General features: G+C 53.8%; 1 protein-coding gene across 1 annotated transcript in view; it reads right to left on the reverse strand.

The window, feature by feature from the left end:
* Positions 1-1,629: 1,629 nt before the first annotated feature.
* The window catches only part of LOC118024641 (cartilage acidic protein 1-like), a 109,596-nt gene continuing 83,846 nt past the window's right edge, over positions 1,630-27,379 (reverse strand). Inside the window, exons 4-6 of the mRNA XM_035026610.1 lie at positions 16,050-16,186; positions 10,868-11,024; positions 1,630-2,199 (exon numbers count right to left, since the gene is read on the reverse strand). Coding sequence (XP_034882501.1) covers positions 1,979-2,199; positions 10,868-11,024; positions 16,050-16,186 — 515 coding nt within the window. The 3' untranslated portion in view covers positions 1,630-1,978. The remainder of the gene's footprint in view (positions 2,200-10,867; positions 11,025-16,049; positions 16,187-27,379) is intronic.

Raw genomic sequence — 27,379 nt, forward strand, 5'->3', positions numbered from 1 at the left:
TGACTCTTTCGGAGGACAAACTGCCGTTGGTCATCAGGCCCTCAGAGATGGTGGGCGATAGGACAATATAATGGAGGGGGGATCACAGAGTCCAGGACCCAGAGAGCTCTTGCCAGTTGCAACCACAGAGCTCCTGGGGGTGGGAGCCAGGGGAAGGTGGGGGTGGGGCCCCCTGAGAACTTGGAGGCTGAGTACCCTCTTGGGGGAGTATAGGATCTGGACGATGGGTGCGAGGTGCGGGGAGAAAAGACAGTGAGCCCTAGGCTTGAGGAAGAGGCTTTGCCAAGGAGCGGGGGAAACCTCTAACCTTTAGGATTAATACCCCATTAATTCTCTACAAAACTCCCTAGCCCTAATGTCGGTGGTCTTCGATGCTGGCCCATCTCTCTGCTATCTACGAGGCACCTTGACAAGGAGCTGGTTCCCTTTCACGGGAATAATCGGTGCCAGGCTGCCTTTCACAGCAGCATCTGTTTGGGTGATGAATGCCCTCTTGACATGTCTTGTTAAACCCCTGCAGTCATTCTGACTTTCAATTACGGGCCTAGCACCTTTCCTCTCTCCTCCCGCCAGATACCTTCTCCCACTCCAACTTGTTCGCTCACCTCTGCTCCCATCTCTTTAACACCTTATCAATTCCTCTAAGTTTTCTCCACCACCACCTCCCCTTCATTTTATGATTTTTCAGCAATGAGAAAACTTGCTGCCAGAGGATATAGCACCGTGTGTGGGGGGGTGCGTGTGTGAGCGTGTGTGCGCATGCATGCCAGGTGGGAGGACAGGCCAGGGGAGCGGCCTCCAGCTCTAGCTTTGCCCAGGAAGGAGAAGAGGGCAAGGCATGAGGGGGAGTTGACTGGCTACGAGTGGAGGGGTGGTGCTCAAAGTGGGCGCTCCTGAGCAGTGAGCGGGGGATTAGGTACTTGTAAGTCACAGCCGATGGTCTGGCAGACGCTCAGGGACTTGATGTTAGCTGTCAGCACTAGCCGGACCTTGTAGGACCTTTGATCCCCTGTCTAATCCCCGCTCACCTCTTCATCTGGAGGCTAGAACTCGTCTCTATGCTGCCCAGAAAGGGGCGAAACCAATCCTTTCATTGGCAAGGTGGGGAGGAAGTGGGTGGGGAGAAGTGGTCGAAGGACAGACTGATTACATCCACAAACTTTCATTAGGTGTCCTTTCTGCCATCCAGCAAAATTTACTGGGTGACCACTATGTGCCAAGTGTTGTGTCAAGACTGAAGAGTACAGCACCCAGTCCTTGTAGACATAGATTATTTTATCGACGTAGAAGCCTGATTGAGAAGTACATGCAAGGGCAGGGTGAATGCAGAGGAGAGAGTGCAAATCTCTGCCAGGTAGCACAGAGGGAGGCAAGAAAGACTTCATAGAGCTGAGTGTTGAAGGACAAATAGAATTTCTGCAGATAGAGAAAAGGGAGAAGGCACTTTTAGGCAGCGAGAATGGCAGGTGCAAAGGTCCTGAGGCAGATGAGGGATGAGCACAAAGGGAGGAAGGGGAGCAAAGCTAGGGGCCTGAAGTACTATTTTGTGTGGATTTTAGTCTCTTTCCTACTTGGCTATTTGTTTATGCATCTGTTTTCCACTCTAGAATGTCCATGCCTGTGTGTGTATGTGTGTCAGGTAGGGTAGGGTGGTACAGCCTTATTAGGGTCAGCATCCCCAGCTCTTAGCACCACCTGGCACTTAGCAGGGGCTCAATAAATGGTTACTGGATTGAATTCAATGATTAAGGTGAATGTGGGGAGGGGAACTGGAAAGAGGCAGCTTGGAGGGGAAATTAATGCTGAAGACTCAAACAGGACTCAGAGGAACGTGGGCCAAATCTAGTTGCTGGAAAATGCATACTGGTCAGGAGTTCGAGGCTCCCCCTTTCCCCAGCAGCACCGCCCCCGGGGCCTGAGGCTTGTGGGTTGTGGAATTGAAAGTGACAAGGAATGTCTCCCTGCATGGTGCGTGTGATTACTGGTCCCAGTCTCCCTGAGGCCCGTGGGGCCATGCGGGAGGGTCTGGGGCGCTGAGGGACACGGGGCAGTGGCTGCACTCACCAGCGCCGGCAGCCGCATCCACGAAGGTGCCATCACCCTGGTTGTGGAAGAGGAAGTTGGGCCCATTCTCATTGTCACAGAAGATGTCTGAGGCACTGCTGCTGAGGATGGGGCCCACGCTGACACCCCGGCCCCCTAGGACAGGACAGTGACCCACAGTGAGTGGCAGAAGCAAAGCCTCAGGCCCGCGAGGAGGACGGGGGTACCTCTGAGGCCTTTGAGAAGCGCTGTGGTGATTCCTCAGAAGAGCTTTGGGGACGGGGGAGATTCCAACCTTCTGGATGCTTCTCTGAGCCCAGATCTGGGCTCACAGTCCTGTAAACTTGTGTGGAGGATGACCACACCGATGATGAGGCAAGGGAGGGGCAAGACAGAGTCACTTTGTGCCCAAGCCATGATCCCATGACCTACAGAACACAGAGGCCACCCTACAGATCCTTTCCTTCCCTTCGGAGGCTGACTCACAACGATCCCCCAGCCCGTATCTACCCATTTGATCAAGTCACAGATTTTCCTGACAACCCCCACCCCCACCCGGAGTCAAGACACTGGGTGTGCTCCTGTCCTAAGAACGTAGAGGACTGGGTTCCGGCTAAGGCTACAGGCTGCTTTCTTGGGTTTGCTTGATATAGTAACGCAACTGGGAACAGCCTGTAAGTCCATCAACAACGACTGTTGAATGGGCTGTGCTGCATCCACTGGACGGACCGTTCTGTAGCTGCTGAAAAGACTGTGTAGATCCGTATGTATTGACTTGCAGGGGTGCCCACGACATACTGTTAAATGAAAATGCAATTCACCAAGTAATGGTATTGTGTCATCTTAGTTTTATTAAAAAAAAAAAAGAAAAATACATGGTATTTCTGGATGTGTTTGTGCAAACTTGTTGTTGAGTTTGGGGGAAAGTGGGAAAGGCCACGCCCCGTGTTGTTAACCCCGGCTACCAGATGGGGTGGGATCTGGGGAGGGAAGGAGAGACGGGAGTTCGCCTTTTTTGGGAACGTCTTTGTGTTTTTGGCTTGTTGCAACAGAATTGCTTCTGTGGTTGGAAAGGAAAAAAATCCAATAAGTGCATACTTTTTAAAAAAGAAAGAAATCAAGCCAGCTCGACATTAGGGTTTGATGTCTCCAAGATCAAATTTGAGCTACCCGTGTCAACAAGTCCAATATGAAGACATCTTGAACAAACAGCCCCAACGACTGGGTTTCAGATCAAGCCCGGAAGCCCCCGTCACTGGGAATACTGGGCAGAAGACGACCTGGCCAGGACGGGGATGTGGATTCTAGTCCCAGAGCGGCTGTTTACAAGCTCTGTGACCTTGGACAATTTATGGTACCCTTTGAGCCTCAGCGTCCTCCTCTGTAAAATGAGGGTAGCATGACCTGCCTTTTCTATTTTAGGATTTTTATGAGGATCACATGAAGTGAGACACGTGAAAGGGCTTTGTGAATCCTACCACCTTGTTACTCAGAGTGAGGTCCACGGGCCCGCCGCAAAGGTGCCGCCTTGTTAGAAAGGCAGAATCTCAGCCTCCACCCCCCCACCACCAGTCAGGACCTGCATTCTAGCAGGACCCCTGGGTGGCTACGTACACAGTCAAGTTTGAAAGGTGAGGCTCTAACGGGCTATTCAGTACAATAAGAATAGTGATCAGAGAACTCAGAACAACTTAGTGTTGTTATTTGTTAAATAAACGAGAGCTCAGGCAGACCTGAGAGATGTTGGGCCAGACCTCCCCCCTGCCCTCCCCCCACCTGCCTGCCTGCCTGGCTCTGGATGGGGAAGAGGTTTCCATAAACTGTGCTAATGCCGGATGGAGGTTCTCTTGGTCAGCGGACTCCTCCTGCCCTCTGAGAGACGTCCCTGGAGGAAATCATGGGGCCTTTCTCACATGTGCACTGCAGCCTGCCCAACAGGTCTGGTGTTGGGGGCCAGGAGGAGGGGATGGGTCCAACGGCATTGCCACTCTCCTCACTCTCATGGTTGAGCTCCAAATGAACACACTCTGGGCCCTGTGCCTCTCATATTCCTCCCAGGTAATCTAATTAGCTCTCCAGGAGAGCCCAAGCCTCTTGAAAATGGAGTCACCAAATCCACAGGGCTCCTGGGGAGCATCATCTAAGATGTGGCGTGCGTTTTTCATTAGGAGAGCCAGAGTGCGGGGCGGGGAGGCTTTCGGACGCCTTTCCTAAGGCCAGTGGGGAGGGCTGCTGGGCTGTAACCTGGGCACCACGTCTGCACATTCAGAGAGGAGCCCCAGAGCGGGCAGCTGGCCCTGCCCCCGTCCTGCCAGATTCCAGCCCAGGGCCAGGCTTCAGTGAGAAACCCTGGGCCTTGCCCGGGCCCCCGGAAATGCCAGGTGGGGCTCTGGGACTTGCCACCATGCAACTCCGTCCGTCCTCCCCACTCTAGTGTCCTCCAATTTCCTCTCTGCTTCTGGCTCTCAAGCTGTGACACATTCTCTTCATTTTCTACAAAGCAGGTTATTTCCCTCTTGGACAAATTTCTAAATCTTTCTAATTAACTAATTGGGTTGGGTTGAAGCCTTGTACCATTTGTAACCTGTAATTATTAGAAAATTGCCATGGTAACCACACTACTAATTAGTGACAATTTATTGCCATGGCAACCGGACCATAACAGAGATGTTACCCACAACTCCTTCTTGGCAAGTTCGCCGCACAGTTGGGGAGCAGGTGAGTTGACAGGGAGCCAGCCTCTTGGGCACTGGCCCCAGCAGCCTCAGGATGGAGAACCGAACTCGGGTCTGAGGCAGGGGCGGCCGGGTGTCTGCACCCCTTGCTGAGCTGCGGAGGAAACTCTACTCCCAGGTGGATCATGTAAATCTTCTCCAAACCAATAAAATCCATCCATCCTGTGTGGTCCACGACAGAGGTTCCTGATTCAGTATCTTCTACCTGGACATTCTCCCCTCTCCCAACTCTTCTCCCTCCTGAGGTTTAGCGCACATCTTCCGGGGCCACCCCAGGGGCCATTAGGAACAACTTTATTTCTGCCTTGGAGGATGATGTCCCAATAGCGAGTTAAGTTCTACTTTACATCAATTACTTCTTCTGTATGTGAGGTGGGCACATCCTCTTGCGGACAAGCAGCTCCCCAGCTGGGGCTGGAGACGCAGCCCTGGAAAGTGTACGTGTGACCTTGGGCACATCACCGAACCCTTCTGGGTATCTGTTTTCTCACTGCTAATGTGAGGCTGATAGTAAATAGCTTCTTCTCAGGCTGTCATAAATATTAAGTGAGCTGGTTTTCGGAAGGTACTTTGGAAAATGTCAGGTGCCACATCATCATTAGCTGGGACAATTTCCCACCTGCTAGGTGAATAAAATCCCCTTATTTCCCCAGCACTTTCAGGCTTCTAAGGCCTCTTTGTTCTGCTGTTGGGTGCAAATGCCACGCCCTACCCAACCCCTCCTGAAGGCTTCTCACTCTGCCCACGAAGCTGGGTGGGAGAGCTAGAGTTGCAGGGGAAAATGCCTCCCCAATGCCCTTCGTCCTCCCACCACATTCCGGCACCCCCTCTGATTATCTGCCCCGTGGTCCTGAGACCCACGGGGTAGCCTCATTTACCCTCAAGCACTGCACCCCTAAACCTCTGTAATCCTGCATTCTGGCGATGCAGACTCAAGTGCAGTTTGGGTATAGGCAATCCATTTCTCAGATTGCATGTAGGCAGTCTTGGGGTGGTCTGCCGACAGGCCAGATTGTATCTGGGAGCCGGAGGTGGTGGGGTGATGATGGGAAAGCGAGGCTGCATGGAATAAGGGGGGCTTGCTGTTGTGGGCCGGACCCAGCCACGATGAGGCAGGGGTATTTGCCATGCTAAGGAAAATCCTCTAGGTCCTTGCTTGGCCTCTGCACCTGCTCCTGTTCCAGGAACTTGAGCTGTGTGCTCTCCAGGCCCTGGTCACCCTCCCCATAAACCGGGGAGGGGAATGAGATCTCCAAGGCTCCTTCCCACTCTTCCAGTGCATCCTCCAGGCTGAAACTTGGGATAAGTGTGGCTGGGAGTAGAATCCCGGGTCCTTCTGGAGGCTTTGTGAGGCCCTTTGGCCCAAGACTCTGGACCCGTGGGATTAATCTACTGAGACCTCAATAGAATACAATTCTTGTGGATGCCAAGGCCCACAGGCTGCCAAGAGCATCCAAGAAATTGTAGAAGGATAGCAAAGATGCTGGAAAACATAGGGGTGGAGGAATGGGCAGTGTGTGTGTGTGTGTGTGTGTGTGTGTGTGTGTGTGAACAGGGAGTTGAGGGTCAGGGCAGGATGGTAACAGGGTCTGCTTTCAGCCTAAATTTCCCGAACATTCAAACATAGAATAATACTGCGTTGGTGCTGGTGCTGCTACCCACGAGCCCTCTGTGAGCCGTCCAGGTACCCAGTAGGGTTCCGAGCGCACGGGGTGGAGGGTATGAGACACGGACATTGCACTCCTCCCTCAATGCTTGCAGCCCCCTCCCTGTAGGACGCTGAGGGGGCGGGGGGCGGGAGAACGGGCAGGGGTCTGAAGAAGCTCTTTGAGGAGAGCGGGCAGGGAAAGGGGTAGCAGGACCGGCTCCTCTGGCCACCTGTTTTCCAGTCCCCTGTCCTAGGTGTCGTTCGCGTCTCATCCCACTGCACCAGTTTCCAGGTGAGGAAATTGAGGCTCAAGGAGGTACGAGTGCAGCCAGCAGGCTGCGGATCGCAGTTCAAACCCACATCTGAGTGACCCCAGAGCCTGTGAAAGCCCCCCCAGCGTGCTCTCAAGCCTCCCACACAAGCTGCCTCTCAGCAGGAGAGGGAGCTGGACTCCTGGTAAGGCCCGGAGTGGCCAGCCACAGGCTTGATCTTTCTTTAAAACCTCTTATTTTAGCAGAAGAAACTGCACCAAGATCACATTTCTATTATAAGAGTATTTGTGTTTGTTGTGAAAGAAAAAAAAAATTGTCTTTTCTTGTCAGTCATCCAGTGCATTGACACCGCACATGTCCTGGGGCATTGGGGACCCTGGCAGGCCTGTGGCTGCACTCCCTGAGGGTCCCGGGCCCTGGTGGAGCGCCTGTCACTCTAGCTCTGCTTGTCACATCCGCTGTGCTCCCGCTGCAAGGCAGTGGCCACCTGCCAGCCTGGGGGGCTCCGTGGCCCCCACTCTGCTGCCCACGGTCACCTCTCTGGAGTGGGCTGATGGGGAGCCGCCAGAAGGCCTCAGCTGGGTGTTAGGCTTCTCCTTCTCCTCCAATAATGACTTCCTATAAATCAGATCTGCCCTCCGCTTTGTTCTACACGGCTCCCAGCCAACAGCAAAAATCCCCACCCTATATCATAAATCCACCTTCATTTTCTTTCCAAATTTCTTTAATCACCACCTTGCAACCCAGACAGATGCTCCCTCAAAAGGTGAGGCTTTCTGAAATGCAGAGCTCCTGGGGACGGGGTAGAGGCCGGCGGGGGTGGGGAGGCAGGGTGAACAGGGAAAAACCAACGGATTCCAGTGGAGAGGGGCGTGAAGACGCCTGTGACTATACCCAGGGCTGGAGGGTGGGCAGGGGGACCCACGGAGACCGCCTCCAGGGCAGGGCTAGCTGGGCCTGCTCTGTGCTTCCTCCTGTACCCAGCACCCGGGAAATGCCCAGCCGACGGCCCTGGCATCCCCCTGGGCACCTCAGATGAGGAGGGTGTCTCTGTCTCCTGTACTCCGAGGGTCCCATCCCTGAGCCGGGCCTGTGCCAGGCATGTCCTATACCTCCTTTCACTCTCATGCTCCCACTGCAGGCGAGAAAACTGAGGCCCATGAGGTTAATAAATTGCTAATCACTGCCTGGACAGGAGAGGTGGCTGAGGCAGGATCTGCACCAGCACTGATCCTGTCCTCTCAGCAGCTCTGCAAGATAGTAGTTCAGACCACGAGTTCAAGGTGCTCAGAGAGGCTGGGGGAGGTGCCCAAGGTCACCCAGGGATGCAGAGGCCAGTGCAGACTTCTTGGTCCTTACCTTCCCTCTCCTTGGGTTCCATGCCAGGCCCTCGGCCACATGGACAACTGAGTCTCAGGAATCCTTGCACCGTCCAGGCTCTGAAGGGCTGCAGGCATCTGGGAAAGTCAGGGCTTGGGATTCTCCTTGAACCAGGAACCATGGGGGAGTGGGCTTGCCTCCCTCAACTCAGCAGGAGCCCCTCTGTCAGCCCGCAGCCCTCCGGTCCCCTGAGAGTGGGCATGCTGGCCGCTAGATGGCACTGTGACCTAGCGGAGCGGCGGCCGCCCGTGGACCCGCTCGAGTCCGGAGAGAAGGCCTCCCCTCCCCCTCGGGAGAGCCGGCAGCGCCTTTGGCCCGCCTGCCGACAGCTTGCCTGGGCCTCCCCCTGCTGCCCGGCACAGCCTAGGCCAAGCAGCTGCTCGGGCCACGAAAACTGGGGGTCAAAATCAAGCCCCTGAGTGCCAATCCCTGGGACTGCATCCTGGTGGGTGCAGGGCCTTCCTCCTTCACCAGCCCCTCCTGTTTTGCAGGCTGGAGCTGGGATGCTCAAACTGGAGGTCATCAGAAAGGTCAGCGGGTTGTGGCCGGTTAAGCTTCGGGGGTCAGGGCTCTGGGTGCTAGTTTCTTGACAAACCTTCTGTGTGACCTTGGGCAAGCCCCTTCTCTCTGGACTTCGGTTTGTTCTTTTGGAAAACAAGAGGTTCTCCAAGGTCTGTCCAGCAGCTGGGCGTTGTGTGGCTGGGCTCTGGGGACCTCTGGCTCCCTGACTGCACATCTGGTCATGGCTGGCTTCCCCCCAGGGCCTCCTCAGGCCCCTGCTCATCACTGCCTGCTTCCCTCTCCTTCTCCAGGCCCCATGTGCCAGAGACTCAGCAATCAGGCCGGGCTCCAGTGGTGGCCCTTCCATTTGGGGTCTGTCCCTGGGGCGTCGGGGGGGTGCTTTGGGCTAGTTTTCTAGCCAGATGTCCGTGTGTCATTAATGAAGTGACAACGGGGGCCGCGGGGTAGAGTTGACGGGCTTGGCGGGCAAGGAAAGGGTGGGCTGGGGAAGACGGGCAGACACAATAGTAACTTGGTGGGCCAGATAAGTTCTTGTCAGCCAAATGGCTTTTGGAAGTCTGCAGAGCTGCTCTCCCGTGTCCTCTGGGCATACCAGCTGCCCCAGCCCTCCTGCATGCTCCGCAGAAACTGCTGGCCCTTCCCTGAGCTTCCTGGTCCTTCCAGCACAGCCTGGCGCAGTTGGCTACTACTCCCATCCCCATCCGTCCTCCTCAGCTGTCTCCTCTTGGTCCCCTCCTGCCCCCTCCTGGTTTCCTGCTAGCCCGTGCACCAACCCAGCCAGCGTGAACAATGTCCCCTTCATGCTCGGACCCAGCCGCAACCTCCTGAATTCTTTTATTCTGTGTAGAAGCCTCTCTCCCAGACCTCACCTCCCTCCAGCTCATCATCTTCAAGTGCTTCATCTCCCCAGCCCACACTCCTTCTCCTGCAGATCAAGGCACTTAATTGCCTGGCCAGCCCAATGCACAGAACTGGGAACTATTCAGAAAAATTGACTGTACAAATCTAGGCTGAAGCTCCTGCATGTTTATTCCTTTTCCCAGGAAAGCCTGGTTTATTAATGACACTCAGCCAGAAAGGCTGCACGTTCACGTGTGGGGCTCTTGAGCACTTTGATGGGGCTGGAGCTGTGCAAACTATTTTACTGTCTAGCCGTTTGTTCCCACAAACTTTGTCAGACAGGTCAACATCCATCTCCCTGTTTCGCCGAGGTGGAAAGTTGCTAGAGAAAGGCATCATAAACTCAGGAGAGGCTGCAACAACCCTTTCTAGGTAGGGCTTTGAGAGTGTGCTAACCCCCAGGTGTATGGAGGCAGGGCGATGGCCCAAATGACCCCCATCAAGCATCCTTCGGAGCCCCAGGATTTGGATTTGGGTGGGCTTCCCTTTTGGAAGTCTGTAGTGCAAGTTGGGATGGATATTATCGGGAAGGTCAACCAGCAAGAGGATCTCTATGTCCATATGAGAGGATCAGGGTGAGGGAGGCCGAAGTTCATGTGAGACGTTGTTGTGCATAGCTCCGGCTTCCTGATTTTTGGCACCCCAAACAGGAACTGGATTGCTCTGCCATCAGCAGTCTATTGGCAGATTATCAGAGTTTAGTCAGCAGCCGTGCTAGAATTAGAAAAACAGCCTTCCCTAGAAAGATCTCCCTGTCAGAGACTCTGACAATAGGTCCCCCATCCAGAGAGGTGTGGGGGGGAGCATGTCTTCAAAAAACGGGGCTGGAGAGGTTTTGGAACAAGAACACAATTCTTTGAGCTCAGTTATCCGAGACGGGACCCAGCTGAAGCTTAGGGATTTAGCACTCAATTCCTGGCTGCTTATGTATAAGTAAATAATTTCATCTGCTGTTTGGCAATAAAGAACGCTTTAACTCTTGGCCTTTGTGATTTGTCAGTTTTCTCCTACAGAACCTGTTCACCCATCATTTGGGTTACAGCAGGGAATGGGGCAAGAGGTTCCAGGGAGTGGATGATGTTACAGTGTTCTCATCCTATGTCCCACATCCCCCGTGGGGTCCCCCAAAGCCCACGCCTGCCAGATAGCCCACCAACCCCTGGAGAGACAAGTGTTGGAGAAGCTGCCTCTGGGTGATGGGATGGAATAAAGCCTTCATCCTCCCTTCCCCAGGGACACAAGCCCACCCTCTCCTGTGGTCTCTGATGAACCAGATGCAGCCTTGTAGGGCCCAGGGCCCAGCCCCCAGCCTCCCGCCCTTCCAACCCACAGCACCCCAGCCCGCCACCCCGCGTCACTCTGCCTACCTGTGTATTTGCTGACCCCAGCCTCAGCAGCCACATCTCTGAGAGCCAGAATGCCCTGGGAGAGGTCACTGGCCTCGGGGTCCATTTCAATGAGGGCATCAGGGCCCACGTTACCGTAGGCATAATTGGCGATATAGATAGAGTAGCGTCCGGAGCCCTGAGGAGGAAGGGAAGGAGGGTGGGTGAGCAGGCCCCTCTGCACTCGTCGTGGTCTCCTTCCCAGAAAGTGGCTCTCCCCCTCCTCGTGTAGGACCATAGGTCTTCCGTGGGTTAGGTTCCTCTCCCTGGGTCTGGTGTGCAGGGCCTTGCATGCTGGGCACGGCCCAACTCCAGAAGGCTTTTCCCCGAGGCACCCCCCCACCCCGTGCCCCTCAGAGTCCTACAACGAAGCAGCCCTGCTTCTCCTTCTATCCTGTTCCAGAAGAACACATCCCTCCCTCTCCCACACAACCACCTTTTTATAGACAATTTTCTAATGTGCCTCTCTCCAGCTGAGCTCTCTCCAGCTGCCAGCCAGGGTAGCTGCTCAATAAATATTTGCTGATTGATTGATCTACCAATTCCCATTATTCTCAGTCTCTCTCTCTCCCATTCAAGCTCACCCCAGCCAAGATGACAAGCAAATTCCAGAGTCATCTCTCTCTCCCCACCTCCCACCCTGGATTCCCTCATTCCACAATTTTGGTGGCACAGGAAGCTCGGATATGGCAGGGGTCCTCCTTCCATTCCCTCTGTTTTCCCATGTTACCAGAAAGAAATAGTATATTGCTTCTGCCTTTGTATCACTGTCTCAAATATTTTTTTTCCTTTGCATCCAAGAGAAGCCCTGGGCACCAGCTCCTCGTTGCTATCGTCGTTGTCTGCTCTAGTCCGAAACCCCGCTGATGAACGGTTCTTTTCTGCCTGTTATTAGAACCGTGTCATTTCTTCAGTGGATGCTTCCTTTCTCCCCAGAGAGCCACCTGTTTTCTACATTTGAACAGTTTTCCAGCTTTCCTCTCATCCTTTTCATTTCCCTCCAATTAATCAGATCGTAGATATTTCTTGAGTTCCAACTACCTGCAACGTGCTCTGCTATAAATGTCCCTAAGACAAGGTCTTCATTCTCCAGTTGCTTATACTCTCGTTTAAAGGCAAGCTAGAAACGCAAAACAACCCGAGAGAAACAGCTGAGTTCCTGGCAACCCTCTCTTCTCAGCCCTCAGCCTGCTTGGCTGGCTTCCATTTCTTCTCCAACGGCTCCATAAGCGGAACCCCCATCCCACCTCACCAGTCACTGGCTTTATCCCTTCCATGGGAACATTTTCTTTGGGGGAGCTGATGAAGAACTACTTGGGTCTGACTGGTGGGTGAGGACAACGAAGGAGCTTACGGTCTCCTGAGGGGATGCAGACATGGCAACAATAATACAGTTATATATATATATGATTAAGAGAATATGTAAGTTAATGATCCTGGAAATAAAATTTAAAAGAATGTGAACTCTACTAGAATGAACATTTTTTAAAAGAGAGAGAGAGAATATGTACAGCATTTCCTGTACAGAAGAGGGGCTCCCCGAGGAAGGAGCACTGAACCAGGGGGAGTTCAGAAAAGGTTTTCTAAGAAGAGTCTCAGCCAGGTGAAGTGTAGAGGAAAGAACCTTCCAGGCAGAGATGATACAGAGAATGATGTATGTAGGGAAACCACAGGCAGTTCGTTCAGCGTTGCAGGAATAGAAAATGCAAGGCAGGGCGTGTCAGGGGCCGGAGCTGGAGAAGGAGGCAAGGATACTCCCTACAGATGTCCACGCCCCCTCTGTTTCGGTTATCTGAGGCTCCATCCTGCCACCTGGGAGACTATGCTTTCCGAATCTTGTTACTCGGTCAGCAGCACCTGGCATCATCTGGGAGCAGGTTAGATATGCAGACTCTCAGTGACCCTGTCCCCTCCGCCAGACCTGCTGAATCAGAATCTGCATTTTCGCAAGACCCCCATGTGATCCCCACGCAAAACCGAAGTTCGAGATGTAGGGCTTTAGAGCACGGCGTCGTGACTGGGGGAGAACTCTGAGCAACGCCTGCCCATGGCAGGAGCTCGGCATGTGTGTGTGTGGAATGATCGGACGAAGACTGAATGAGTGGGGCCAGAGGGGAAAGTGCGCCATCCCTGTGCCCACGCCTAACCCTACCAGCTGTTAGCAATCCCCGCAACAAATGGGCAATTAAGCCCAAATGAACTGAAAGGCACTCTGCTGGAAATTAGGATGTTTATAAAATTCCATTATACCTAGTTCCTTTCTTCATTGTATGGGGATGATAAAAGTTGACAAATAGAGATGTGTTTGCGGTTGCAGAGGACTTCGGAAATTCGCCATGTGGCCTTGACTATAGTCACCCTGGGATGGTGAGGTGGTTGCGGAGATGAGCCTGGGGAGAGGCTCCCCAGGGCAGTGGGCTCCCCCGTCAGCCTACATTAGAAACACCTGGAGCACTGTTCAACCGCAAATGCTGGGGCTCATCCCCGGAGTTTCTGATTTGGGAGCTCTGGAGTGAACAAGGTGCCAGGTGAAGCTGATGCTGCTGAGCCAGGAACCACACCTGGAGAGCCCACTGGTCTAGGGATACTAGGCTGGGCCCAGTCCAGGTTCTGCCCCTACGTGGCTTTGTCCTTGGGCAGGTTCTTCACCCCCTTAGGCTGCATCTTCTCATGTGTTAAATGAGAATCATATTCCCCCTGCTTCCTGGCAGGGTGGTTGAGAAGATGAAATGAGACAACACACGTGAAAGGTCTCCAAAAGATAAAAATGCTATATAAACATGAGGCCTAATCATTATCGATCAGGGAACGCTCCTTGTAAGAGATGGGCTTTGAGCTGGATCCAGAAAAGTAGGTGAGTGATGAGGCAGCTGCAGACAAAAGGCGAGCAAGTGTGCCCGGCTTGGGGCCGAGAGGGGATGAGGGCCGCTGGGGAGAGGACGGGGAGGGCACGCGGAGGAGGGGAGGGGCGTTGCGGTTTGAGACCTTTACCTGCGAGACGGCTCTCCAACTGCGGCCTGCGCCAGAGTCACCTGCAGGGTGAGCTCAAACCCAGACTTCTGCCCCCCTCCCCCGCCCCATGGGTTCAGACTCAGTGGGTCTGGAGGGTGGAGTGGGGGTCGGGCCTAAGAATCTGCATTTCCAACAGTGCTGCTGGTCTGGAGACCACACTTTGGGAACAGGGCGACTAAAAGGCGCCAGGTGGGAGCTGTGGGGCTGAGGAAGGAGTAGGGTGAACACTGTAACAGAACCTATGGTTAGAAATTTGTGGCTGATACCGCTTCACCCAGGGGCAGGCTAGCCGTGGGATAGAAAGGCATTTGACGGGTTCTCGGAAAGGCAGGGCTCAATTCCTGGCTTTGCCTGCCATTTAACTACGTAACCAAGGTCAACTTGCTTAATTGCTGAACGCCTTAGTTTCCATATCTGTAAAATGGGGATAATGACAGCAGGTACCTCCTAAGCCTATTGTGAAGATTCAGTAAGACAATGCGTATAAACCACTGAGCGCAGGGCTTGGCGTGTTGCTAGCTCATTACGGTTAGCTGTCATTATTGGTAAGATTGCTTTTGTGTTTCCTCCACTACGCTGCATTCCTATCTCCCAGTTTCCAGAGTGGCCGTGACCTGGCCCTACTCCTCCCCTCCACAGTTCTCAGGCCCCAGGGATTGCCGGGGTGGTGGCGGCTGGACCCAGAAAGCAGCCCCTCTCCTGGTGGTGGTTTCTAGTTCCCTGAGGCTGGGGCTGAGCAAGTTGCTAAGTGCCTGCCTACGGTGCCCCGTGCCAAAGCTTTTTTTTTTTTGCATTTCACACCGTGCCTTTGTCCTGTGGTTAAACGCGTGGGCGTGCAGGTGACCTTGTTAGGACAAAGAGTGCATCTCTTTGTGATTAACCTTCAGGCCCCTGCCACCAGCTCAGAAATGATTCCCACCTTGGCCAAGTGTGGGAAGCCTTGGTTCAGCAGGAGCGAGGCAGGAAGCAGGAGGCTCCCAGCAGCGGCCTGGCCTGCCCCCTCACCCAGACCCTTCTCATTCTTTGGGGCCGTTCACAGAGCCACCGTCGCCTCCTTCCCTCCCACCAGGCAGGAGTCCAGGTGGCAAAGATTCAGGTCAGGGCTAAATGTGGCTTCACAGCCCAGCTTGGCTTCTTTTCTCAGCACCAGCTTGTTAAAAAATAAATATTTATACCTGGCACCTGCCTTCTCCCAAGGCCTGGAGGCCCCTGCTGTGAAGATTCACGCTGAATCCCCAATCCCCCTGGTGCCATCTCAATCCTGAAATGAGCCAGGGCCCCTTGCCCCTGCCCCCGGAATGGAAGCTAGGCGGCAGCTGGGTCCCTGATTTACTGATGACTGTCTCTAAAGCCAAGGAGGGGGCAGCAGGTGAGCAGGTGACAGGAAGGATAAACCACCTCCATGGCCAGTCTCTGGCTCCGGCTGGGGCTGCTGGGACGCAAGCCTGGGCTGGGGCCACCCCACAGGGCAGGTGGCTACAACTCCTGCCCCTCCCCCTTGGTCTCTCCTCCCTACCTGCTGGGGTTGGCACGTGTGTGCGGTAGGGGGAGGTAGCAGGCATGAAAGCAGTGACAGAGCTCCTGATTAACTAGAGTACTTGGACATTCAGGCCACCCTCCACTCACCCACTCACGAACCTCTTTGTCATTCCTTCATCGCTCTACAAATATTTTCAGGGAGAGCCCTATGGCTCAATGCCTGGCACATAGTAAGCACTTAATAAATATTGGTTGACTAAATGAATGAGCACAAGGTTTAGAGCTAGAAGAGTCTGAGTCATGTCCTAGTCACATCGCCAATCTATTTTGGGTCCTCAGGCAAGTCACTGCCCCAAGCTGGGCCTTGGTGCCCTCCTCCCCAATGGACACGGTGATGACAGCCCCTGACCAGTTTCCTCACTGGTTGCTGGGAGAGCCTCAAGGGAGAAAGGATGGGAAAGTAGATGGTAACTCACCTTGTGAATCTTGTTAGTATTTAGCACCTACTATGTGCAAGGCACTGTGGGAGCTGCCACGATGGAGCATCTTTGGGCTCTGCCCTGGACAGCCCCACTCTGTTGGGGCACGTCTGCCTGTTGGCTCCCCTCTGGGCTCGCACATCGCTGTGTGCCCCCCTCTTCTCCCCAGACCCCCTGTGCACCCCTGAACTCACCGTCCTGTCCACACAGGCCACGGAGCGCCCGGCAAAGAGGCTGGCCACACCACGGGCCACGTTGACCTCATCGCTGAGGATGTCTTCCCACCGGTTGTTGCGGAACTTGAACAACTTGTCTGTGTAAGTGGCCACCCCTGGAGAGAAGAGGAAGGGAGGCTGGTGGATGGTGGGCCAGTGTGCAGGTATGTTTTGGGGCACCTGCCACAGGTGGTTGGGGCCACAGGGAGATGTCATCTGCGGCAAGGGGAGCGCTCCCCACAGCACTCACTCAAGCAGGTGAGGCTCTCTGTCTGGGGGGTGCTCAGGTATCTTCAGTTGAGAGAATAGATTGGCTTATGAAAATGGCCAGCCCAGGCCTCAGGAACCACAGAAGTGTTACCGCTGCTGTGTGTCTGAGATGACCCTCAACAGCTGGATTTCACATTCTGCACCATGTTCCTGCAACACACAGGAGATCGGGGATTGCTAACATTTCAGCACCCAAACTCAACCCAGAATGTCTCTTTCTCCAGGACCTGCCTCCTACATTCTCTATAGGATTGCAGGGCCTCATTTGGGTCTGAGAAGAAAGGGTCCTGGTTGGTGGGTGGGGCTCTAAGTCCAGATCCAGGAAGGGGCTGGAAGTGGAGCTATGATGGACCTGTCGCCCACCCCCAGGGGAACCTGATGGCAGTAGGGTCGGCATCCAGGTGGGGTGAAGGGGGCGAGCAGCCCTGGGAGGCCCTCGAGGGCAGGAGTCTCCACCCCTTTCAGAACTGGATGGGGGCTGAGGACCGCCAGCTCAGAGAGTCGCACACATGGCACCACGCAACGTACCACACGTAATTGCAGGGGCTCTGTGGCCTCCCAGAGCACGCTCATGCCTAAGCTTTTTTGGGGGGAAGTGCAAAGAACTTCTGGTGGCCGGAGGCTCAAACCCTTCTAAGACCACTTAGGCAGAGCTCTCCACTCACCCCTAACTTATTTCTTGTTCGTGTGAGCCCCAGCGCATTCATATTTTAGGAGGGATCATGTTCTACTCTCAAGGACTGGCATCGGAAACACAGAGGGGACAGCAGGGGAGCAGCTGTAGGAAGCCGGGAAGGTGAGCTGGGGGACAAGTGGCCCTGAGGACAGACCCCTGCACTTGACTCTCTGGCTGGCCCAGGGCAGAGGTCACCACTTAGGGTGAAGGGAGCAGCATGGGGCAGTGGTTAAGACCTTGGGGTTTAGAGTAAATAAGCCCCAGTCCTGGTCTCTGTTCTACCCAGATTCTACTTTTAGGAGCTAGTTGTTGACTTTGGGCAAGTTGCTTAGCATCTCTGAGCTTCAGTTTTCCTATTTGCAAATGCGACGACAGTAATACCTGCATCCCGTTTACTGCGAGGAATACATGAGATGATGTGCACGAAAGGCGTAGCACAGCGCCCCCTCAAGGTGGTGGGTAGTAGCAGAAGTGGTCCTTCCCATGTTACAGATGGGGCACTCGTGTAGGTCCTTTAGGGAACGTAAAGGGGTCTGGTAGAGTCAGTGTGTGAAATGAGTGGCTGAGAAGGATTGTGGGAGTGGGAGCGTGTTAGGAGAGGGCAGTTATAAAGGATCCCTCAGGTGGCTCTGCCCAGGAGAGGACGAAAGGCTTTGCTCTCTCAGTGGCCTCCTGTGGAAACCTCCAAGACCACAGGGACCCACAGGGAGTGCTGTGTGGTCTGTGGGGTCTGGAGTTGGCCTCTGAGATGCTCGCCAGATACCAGGGAGCCGGCACCGGAACAGAGCCCTCCTGCCCGGCCTGACCCTCCCGGAGGTACAGAAGCCCGTCCGGGGGAGGGAAAGGCCCTTCATGAGCAGAGCAGGAAGCAGATCCAGGAGGCCTGCCGGTGTTTGTACGTGGAGGCTTGAGCTGAGGAGCTGCAGCTGGGGTGAGCACAGAGCTGCTGTGGCCGGCGAGGGAAGCCCACTGGGGCAACCGAGAAGCCTGGGCTGGATGGAAGCACAGGTGCCGACTTCCATTAGCTCGGGGTCTTGCTGGCTCCCCTTACATGTGGCTGTGGGAATTACAGGATAAAATGCACTGAAGCCCTGGCCCAGGGTCAGAATTGCCCATGGAGGCCCCGTACCACCCCAGTCCGCAGACCGCAGCACAATCCCTGGGGCCAGACATATTTAGAAATTTAGATTTTGTTCTTCCACATTTTAGAAAGGTAACACAGTGCACACACCGTTTATTACATAACACCCCCAGGAGGGATGGGGCAGCACCCTGTAATTAAACACATTAATAGTTCTGCAGTAAAATATATGAATATTCACACTAAGCGGGATAAATAAAACCTATAAATAGCTTGCGTCAGCTCAGGACAGGTTTTGCTATCAATTCATTTTCCCACAAACTTAAAAAAAAAACAACAAACACCTGAGGCTTTCAGAGGGCTTTGGATTTGAGGACTGCAGAGAAGGGACTGTGGGCCTCGACTGCCATGCTCACGGCTATTCCCGAGGCAATGGCAGCCTTGTCATCACTTCCTGATGCTTGGGGGACCTCTGAAGATGGCCCTGCAGGCTTCTGGGTTTCCAGCCTCCACCAACAGCAAGCAAGCCTTGCCCTCCTCTGTCTGACCAGAGCCCCTTTAGATGCGACCTCCAGCTAGTCTAGCCCCGCCGAAATATGGAGGTTAACTTCCAGCACCACGTGGGCCGGTGTGAGAAAGCAGCGGCCGGCAGCTGGGGCTCAGCAGCCCTCGATGGGCCCCTCCGCGTTCGGCGGGAGAAATTTCTCATGCCGCGGAGTTCCTGCCCCTCAGCGAGACAAGAGAAGCCCATGGGCCTAGGGGGACTCTGTCCCCCTCTGTTTGCCACATCACCTCCAACTCCTCCTGCTCGCCCAAGATACACATTTCCCAGAATGTGCTTTATGGAACACTGGTCTCTGTGAGCTGCCTGGAGGAAAGATTTTGTGATCATCTGAGTTTGGGAAAGACCACACCTTCCACCCGTCCCCCCCACCCCCGCCCCGGGGAGATTCTCAATAGGCATCAGTCTATTAAAACTTGGACAAGTCCTGCAATAAGTTACCTGCTTAATCTTCTTTAATCCAGCCTGTCCCAAACACAGCTGGCCATGGAACCCCTTTTTGCAGCTCACCTACTAGCACCCTGCGGAACGAGCACTGTTCTTAGCTAATTGCCATCTTAGGGTGCTGCTGTGGGGCCAGGCCCCAGGCTTTGTGGCCAGATGGGTCCGGGTGCCATGTGCTGTTAGCCTCTTCCCCTGTTCCACCTCCTGGCTTCCGAGCTGCCCAGGGACGCCCAGAAGAATAAACTAATTAAGGTAAAATGTGCAACACTGATGCAGAGCCTTGTAGATCATAAATGGGAATGGCAAAATCAATGGCAGCCCCTCTGCAGGCAGAGGCCCGGAGGCCCCGGGCGAGGAGAGACGGGAGCCCGTGATTTAAGAAGAGCAAACGCTCTGGCAGCTGCAACCTGGGTAATTAGGTGTGTCAGGAAGACAGATAAACAGCGGCCTGTGCTGGTCGATGGCTCGGGCAGTAACCACCCAGCACAGGCCCCCGGCCCGTGTCAGCGTGTAATCCTGACTTCTGGCTCCTTGTAGCTGCACTCTGCCCTGGGGTCCCGCACCGAGTTGGGGGGCAGCTGCCCAGGAAGAGAGGCTGTTAGCTGCAGGAGAGAGGGGCTCTGCTGAGCCCCCCCGGGGCAGATTCTGAGAGGGCAGAGGCCCAGGAGAAACAGAAGGGGGTTCACGGGCAGGGGCAGGGGGCTCTAGGGGCCACGGCCCCTATGAGAGGTGTGTCTCGGGACTCCCATTCCCATCCTGACTTCGACATCTTGGCCGTAAAGGACACTCGAAGCCCTCAGAGGCCAGTAGAAGTGCCAGTTGCTGCCAGGCAGCCAGCTGGGAAGGCCCAGTAGGTGAGGCTCATGCGCCCGCCATGCCCTGTGGGTACCAGGTGCAGTAGGAGGCCACTGGGAAGGAGGAGTCTGGGTCGCTGATTCAGGGAACTTAAGGTCCATCCAACGAGAGGGACGGGCAGAGGAGATGCCGTGGGACCACAGTGAAACAAATACTACTTAACATTTCTGCAACACTTCACATATTTTCATTCATGTGCCAGGCATTTCACACACATTCATTCATTAACCCTCACCACAACCCCCGACCTGGGGACTATTTGCCTGCTCAACTTATAGATGAAGGACCCAAAGAACAAGAGACAAGGGACCTGCCTAAGACCCCACAGCTAACAGAGCTCTGAGGGGCAGGACAGGATGATACGTCCTGCAGATGTCAAGAAGTCAGGATGGAAGAGGCTACGGTGATGAGGGAGGGCTTCATGATGGAGGAGGCACCTGAACCTGGACTTGAAGGGTCAGAGTAACAACAATGACTCCTGTTTATAGAGCACTTAGCATGAAGCCTCTCTTTTATAACCACCATCTCGCCTAAACACCACAGCTACCTTGAGAGGTGGTGCAGCCCCATTTTACAGACGGAGAAATTGAGGGGGCAGAGAGGTTAGTCAATTGCCTGGGGTGACAGACCTAGTGGGTGGTGGAGACAGATTCAAAGCCTATGCTTCTGAGTGCTGACTCTGAGGCTTGGGCAGACAGAGGGGAGGGGTGGTGCTCCAGGCAGGCAGGGGACATAGACAGATGGAGAGGCTACATAGTTTGCCCAGAGAGGAGAATTTGTGGAGGTTGAGGGGGAACAACATGCAGGGCAGGAGAGACCCACTAATTCCAGGACTGAGGGCAGAAGGGGCCCTTGGTGGTTTCTGATCTGGGGAAGACAGTGTCTCTAGAAGACTAACCTGGCAGTGGAGTGAGGGGTGGGCTAGCAGGGGAGAAAAGGTGGTCACTTCTGTGATGACAGTAGGAGTGGGAGGAATCACGGGATGCAGGAGGCGGGTGTGGTAAGGGCAGGGGGAGTTGAGTGGGTGCAATGGGTCAGAGTGGGACAGTGACTGAAGCAGGGACATCAGGCCAGCTGGGTGTGGGAGCAAAAGCTTGGCTTCACACCGTTTGCATCTGACAGGGTCACAAAGTGGCTGAGAAGACATGTCCAAGAGGTCACTGGCCACAAAGGATAGCAGCTTGCAGAGCAGTGAGGCTGGGGTGGGTGCGAAGGGGAAAGCACGTGTCCCAGGAGCAGCCGCATTCAGATGTAGGAAAAGAAGGGGCAGACATGGAAGAATCATCAGACCAAAGGGGAAGGTTCCTCACGGAGGGCAGCGCTGTCAATCAGGCAAATGGGCCTCAGTTCACCCTCCTGTCATCCCTTCCACACCAAGCTCTGCCACCAGAGGGTAACTTGGAGCCACTGGAAGGGTGAGTTTGGGTCATAAAGGGCTCTTCCTAAGGATCACTGACCTGAGGGCCTCCTTCCCCATGGCCTGCGCCACCTCGGGGAGATGACCAGACTTACGGTCTGGTACGGGTGGCAAAGGGAAGAGTGAGCAAGTGTGTGTGGCACGGAAGAGGGCTCTGCCTCCAAACTCCTTCATAAGGCAAAGAGATCACTGCCAAACAGCAGGGTTAAGGAGGGAGCAGCACCATCTGGGGCAAGTCACAAACTTGTCCTTTTCTTATTTGTAAAATGGGATCATGAGAATGCCTACCTATTCATCAGGCTGTTGTGAGAATTAAATTCTATAATGTATGTGAAATACTTAGAACAATATCTGGTACAAGATAAGTTTAATAAATCATAAAAGCAATATCATCATCATCACCACCATCCTTATCACCATCACTACCATCATATCATGACCACCTTCATCATCCTCATCACCACCATCACATCATCATACCATCCTCACCACCACCATCACCATCATCATGACCACCATCACTATCCTCACCATCACCATCATCATGACCACCATCACTATCCTCACCATCACCATCATCATGACCACCATCACTATCCTCACCATGATGACCATCCTCACCACCACCAGCATCATCCATGGGTCATCCATGGGAATGACAAAGCATGACCACTGCAGGTCCTCAATGAGTCGCATCCCAGGAAGCAACTGTATAAACTGACATGGAGTTTAAAATGCTTTACAAGACTGAGTCAATGGAAAGCCAGCAAAGCAGTGATGGGGAGGAAGAAAGAAATGGTTCAGGCAAAGGACATTTTAATAAAGAAGGGACCCAGACTCCCCCTGACCTTGATATAATTTCGGACCCAAGTCTTCCCCCTTCCATCCCAGCGTGAAGGGGAAAATCTGACCAACCCCTGCCAGGTGCTTCATTCACATTAGCTCATTTAGCCCTCTCCAGAGTCGTGTCAGGAACACAGGTTCGTCGTTTTACAGAGAGAAACCGGGACTCTGAGGGTTGTCATTTGCTTGAGGTTGCACAGCTGGTGGCAAAGCTGATCTTTAAACTGTGGTCTGACTGCAAAGTGTCCCCCACCCCACCCTGTATTAAAGAGCTGGAGTGGGGGCTGGTGGAGGGCAGTCTAGTCCCTGGCTCCTGAGGAAACTTGTTCTGTGTTAGGACTGAGAAAATGGCCTTTAGGTCCCTGGACGGTTTATGGTGCTGCATTGACAGCCTCATCCATCCTTGCTTTTCATGGGCCCACATGTGAAAGAAGCCCCATGGGGGTGGGGGCAGGGAATCTGAGCAGGTCATGAGCTTGTCTTCCCAAATGGGGCCAGGCTGGGGGAACTGAAGATCAGAACATCGTATCCCAGGAAAGCATGGCTGGGACTGAGGAGGACCTGGAAGCTGACTAGGAGAGAAGCTGGAGACTCAGCACCCTGTAGCTCAGGCTTTCCCAGACACAGGAAGTCAAGGACATTCTGGTAAAATGCAGATTCTGGTCTGGCAGGTCTGGAGTGGGGGCCTGAGATTCTGCATTTTGAAGAGCTTCTAGCTGTTGCCAATGCTGCTGGGCCACAGAACACACTTTGATTAGCAAGATGAGAGGGTCTGGGTGTAGCTGGACCTGGCCTGGATGAGGGAGCTGCTGGACCAGGGGTATGCTTTCAAGAGCAGATGGCTCATCTGTTGTGTGGGCAGAAGCTGGAAGTGCAACCTGCCCCAACTGCCTTTCTTTTTTGGCCCAGTGACTGACACCTCCTCTCCGACAGAGTACAGAAGCCCCTGCCGATGGCCTAAGGATGACACAGAGCCCAGAAGCCATCAGAGAAAAGAGTGATAAATCCGAGTTCACAAAAATAAAAATTTTCTGCATTGCAAAACCCACGATGAACAAAGACAAAACACAAATGACAAACAAGGGGCAACTATTTGCAACATGCATTACAGACAGAGGGCTAATTTCCCTAATTTATAAAGAGGTGTTACAAATCAATAAGAAAAAGGCCAATAATCAATGGACAAACCGGGCAAAGGCAATAAGCAGACAAGGGATTTGAATATATAAAAATATGCTCAGTCTCACTTGTTTTGAGAAAAATGAAAATTAAGACTACACTTAGATACCATTTTTTTCCTATCAGATTGGAAAATATTTAAAAAAATGATGGCACACTGTATTGATGAGAATGTTGGGAGATGCTCACTTGCATCAGGGCCGATGGGAATGTCATAAAGACTGTCCATGTGAAGGGTAATTTGGCAACGCCTATCAAATCCACGCACACATATTCCTGACCCAGCAAATCCCTTCTACAAATGCCCCTTACAGATACGCCTGCAATTGTGGACAATGGTGTGTTGGACAAGCTTATTCATTCAGTAGCACTGCTGGTAGGAGCCGAAGATGGCAAACCATCTCAATGTTCATCAACAGTGGACCGGTTCGGTGAGTGGTGAATCAACACAATGGAGTACTATACAGCCATCCAAAGAATGAGCACGCAGTCTGCGTGCTGTTGTGACATAATATCCGAAATTGTTTGTTAAATGAAACAAGCAAGGAGCAGCAATGTGAGTGGAGTGTGCTACTATTTGTGTAGAAAAGGAGGGAGGTACTTGTATATCAAAGGTAGCAGATTATCAGTGACTATTCTGTTGAACGTCATGTAAGTGGTGGGGCTCACAGTTCCTGCTGACCCACGCCGCCGTGACCCCAGGTCGCGTGGGCATGAGAGCTCGGGCCCCACAGTGCAGTGGATGTGGTGACCAGCACCGGACCCCTTGGGGGGATGGGCTCTGAGGGGGAGCTGCAGAGGTCCTGGGTTCTTGGATGTTGAGGGAGGTGCTGGAACCAGATTCTTGTCCCCCTTTGTCCTACACGCTCTCCCACCTGGTTTTCACCAAGTAATGTGTGGCCTGAGCCACGCTGGCTGGTAGGTTTCCATGTCAGTTAAGCCATAAGCTGGTTTCGTTGGCCCAGGCCTTCTTGGGATAGTGGTTGATCTTCCTCTGTTCCCTCCCTCCTACCTATTTTTCAGTTCTTAATCCTTGACGCAGGCCCTCCTGGTACCCTTTTCTGGCTGGTATCTTGTTTACACGATGGTCCTTTTCTGTTTCTGCTCCTAGAGTCTCTCTCTCCCATGGGCCAGGAGGGAGGCCTGGCGCCTCTGCCCAGGACACTTCTAAAGGCTCTGGCTTTCTTCACGCTGCAGAATTATAACAGCTACTGCTTGGAGAGCACTTATTAAATCCTAGATACCATTATAAGTGCTTTTCATTCAGTGTCTCAGTTGTTCATTCAAATATATGTATTAAGTGTTTATTAAGTGACATTAAGTGGTCTTGGAGATACAGCGGCAAACAAGACAAAGTTTTTATCCCTATGGGGCTGACTAGAAGAGAGGATGAGATGAACTACAAACAAATATATAGCCTACTTTCAGATAGTGCTGCATGCTCTGAAGAGAAATAAAGCAAATTAAGGCCATAGAGAGAGATAGGAGGATGACTTTCAGGTGTTCAGGTAAGACCCCATATGAGGATGAGCCTGAATGAAGGGAAGGAGTGAGCCCTGCTAACAGTGGTGGGAAAGGCATTTCAGGTAGAGGGAATGGCAAGTACGAAGGCCTCAGGTGGGAACATGATGAGCAAGAGGAAGAGTGTAGGCAATGAGTCAGAAAGGCAGCCGGGCTCACACCCAGGAGGGGTGATATAGGCCATGGCAGAGACTCTGGATTTAGTCTATGGAGTCAGTGGAGGGAGTTGAGCTTATGAAGCTGATAGGTTTTTCATGTTCTACAGGTGAAGGGGTTGAGGCTGAGAGAGGTCACCCAGTGAGTAAGGTACAGATCTCAGGGTTGTACAAACTAACCCCCACCGCCAGGATGCAGGATCTCAACCCTCTTCCGGAGACTCCAGTGCTGATATCCCAAAGGCTGGTTGAGGGAGAGGACAGGGCCACCCTTCCACAGGTCCCTCCAATGCCCAGCGCAGGCCAACGGGGCCCCCAGGCATGTGCCATGGGCAGGGGTGGGCTGGCTGGGCTCCTGGGGGGCTCTCAGGTTCCCCACAGTGGGCAGGGTGGCAGTGGCTGAGCGTTGTGCCAGCTGGAGCCAACAAAGTGCTGAGATGGCACAAATGTCCCAGCCCCACGACCCTGCCCACTGCCAATGAATCAATTGAATTGCTCAACTGAAAAATTACCTCAAACCCACAGACATCCCTCGAACCTGCAGAAGGTCACTGGGAGGTGCACGTCTGGAACGGAGGCTTCTCTGTCACCCTCACCCCAGCACTGGGGGCCCAGCTCCAGCCTCTCCCAGATGAACACTTGTGCCCTGAAACCCAGGAAGCCCAGGACCTTCTGCGGAGGGGAGGGGGGCCTCCATGTCGTCCTCCTCTCCTTGTCTTCCCTTGGTTGGCAAAACTTCTCTCAGGCCTAATGGCTCATGGCTTGTCCGTTCTTCCTGGATTTCTTTATCAAGTTTAGATTGTGCCCTCAGGACATTCAAGGTCTACGTGGGTCGGGGGCACCCACGGTAGGCCCTCCTCCTTGAAGGAGCTTCGAGTCCACGAGAGTCAGTTACCTAGAGAGATGTAAGGCAGCCCTGGGGATACAGTGTAAACTTCAGGAGGGCAGGATTTTCGTCTGTTTCATTCATGGGGTATCCTCAGTGCCTCGAATAGTGCCTGGCACACAGTAGGTGCTCCATAGATATTTGTCCAGTGAATGAATACATTCATGAATGAGTGGAACTTTGCGGAGGCTAGGCTGAGCGTGGAACTAACATGATTGGCGGGGGCGGGGGGGGGGGTTGCCTTTCCAACTTTGCACCTGGGAATCACTTGGAAAGCTTTCCAATCTGATGACTGGGTTCCACCCCAGAGGTTTGGATTGGACTGGACTGGGGTACACCTTGGGAACTGGGAGTGATAAAAGCTGCCCAGGAGATTCTAATGTGCGGCTCGGGCTGAGCGCCTCTGCTCGGGGCCTCACAGTGGAATGCTCTGAGAGCGTGGGAGGGGCTCCTGCCTCACAGGCACCTGACCGCTCCTCCCAGGTGCTCTGCACTCGGTCAGGAGGGAGAGTCTGTCCCCTTCCTCTGGCATCCTGCCTGCCAAGCCTATGTTCAACACCACCTCGCTCCCACGGTTCTCCCTATTTCTGCTTCCCTGCCCTACTGCATCTTCCTGGGGACTCACCCCTTCCATGGCTGTCCCCTGCTACTGCTCCCCTCCTGACCTTGATCAACTTAAAGCGTTGATCAGCCCATCAATTAATTGTGTCCTAATCCAATCTTGGCTTAGTTGGAGAGAGGGCAGTAAATCCAGCTGGGTAATCACGCCCTGATATTTGTGTAGGGATAATTACTATCTCTCAGGCCTCACTTGGTGGCAAGATGAGATGAAAACCCATAAAACACCACTCGGGGCTGTGGCTCATTGTTCCTTGGCTGCACAAGGCTGGCTCTGAGCCAGTCAGCCCCACCTCCCCCTTCCCCTGGTACAGGCCCCAACCTCTTCCCTCCCATTCATGCCACTGGCAGGGCTCGACCTCAGGGGCAGTCTAGGGGCTGGATCCTGGCCGGGCCTCAAAAACCAGTAGGGGCAACAGGGGCCCAGGGAAAGCCAGTGTGTGTGTGCTGGGCTGGGGAAGAGGCAGGGAAGGTGAGCCCCATAGCCAGGCAGTCCCCTGCCCCCGGGAGATCGGGAGGGTCCAGGATGGTGAATACACAGGTCTGAACCACAGGGTGTTGTCTAGACCAACCCAAGAGGATGTTGTCATCTGGAAGAGGCCGATGCATGACCCACCTGGCCTCTCAGGGACATGAGGCTCTGCATGTTTCAGGAGGACACCGTGGCCTGGGACTTCCCTGTAGATGTTATCGTTCCATGGGAGTGGACTTCATTCTAGTGGGCTGAGCTCAGGCTTGAGAGAACGTGAGAGTCAGGGGTTGGGAACCACCTTGATCTTTAACCCAAGAACACAGCCCCCCA

This window comes from Mirounga leonina, unplaced genomic scaffold, assembly GCF_011800145.1.
Source record: "Mirounga leonina isolate KUSES-001 unplaced genomic scaffold, KU_Mleo_1.0 Mir_114, whole genome shotgun sequence".
NCBI classification, from domain to species: domain Eukaryota; kingdom Metazoa; phylum Chordata; class Mammalia; order Carnivora; family Phocidae; genus Mirounga; species Mirounga leonina.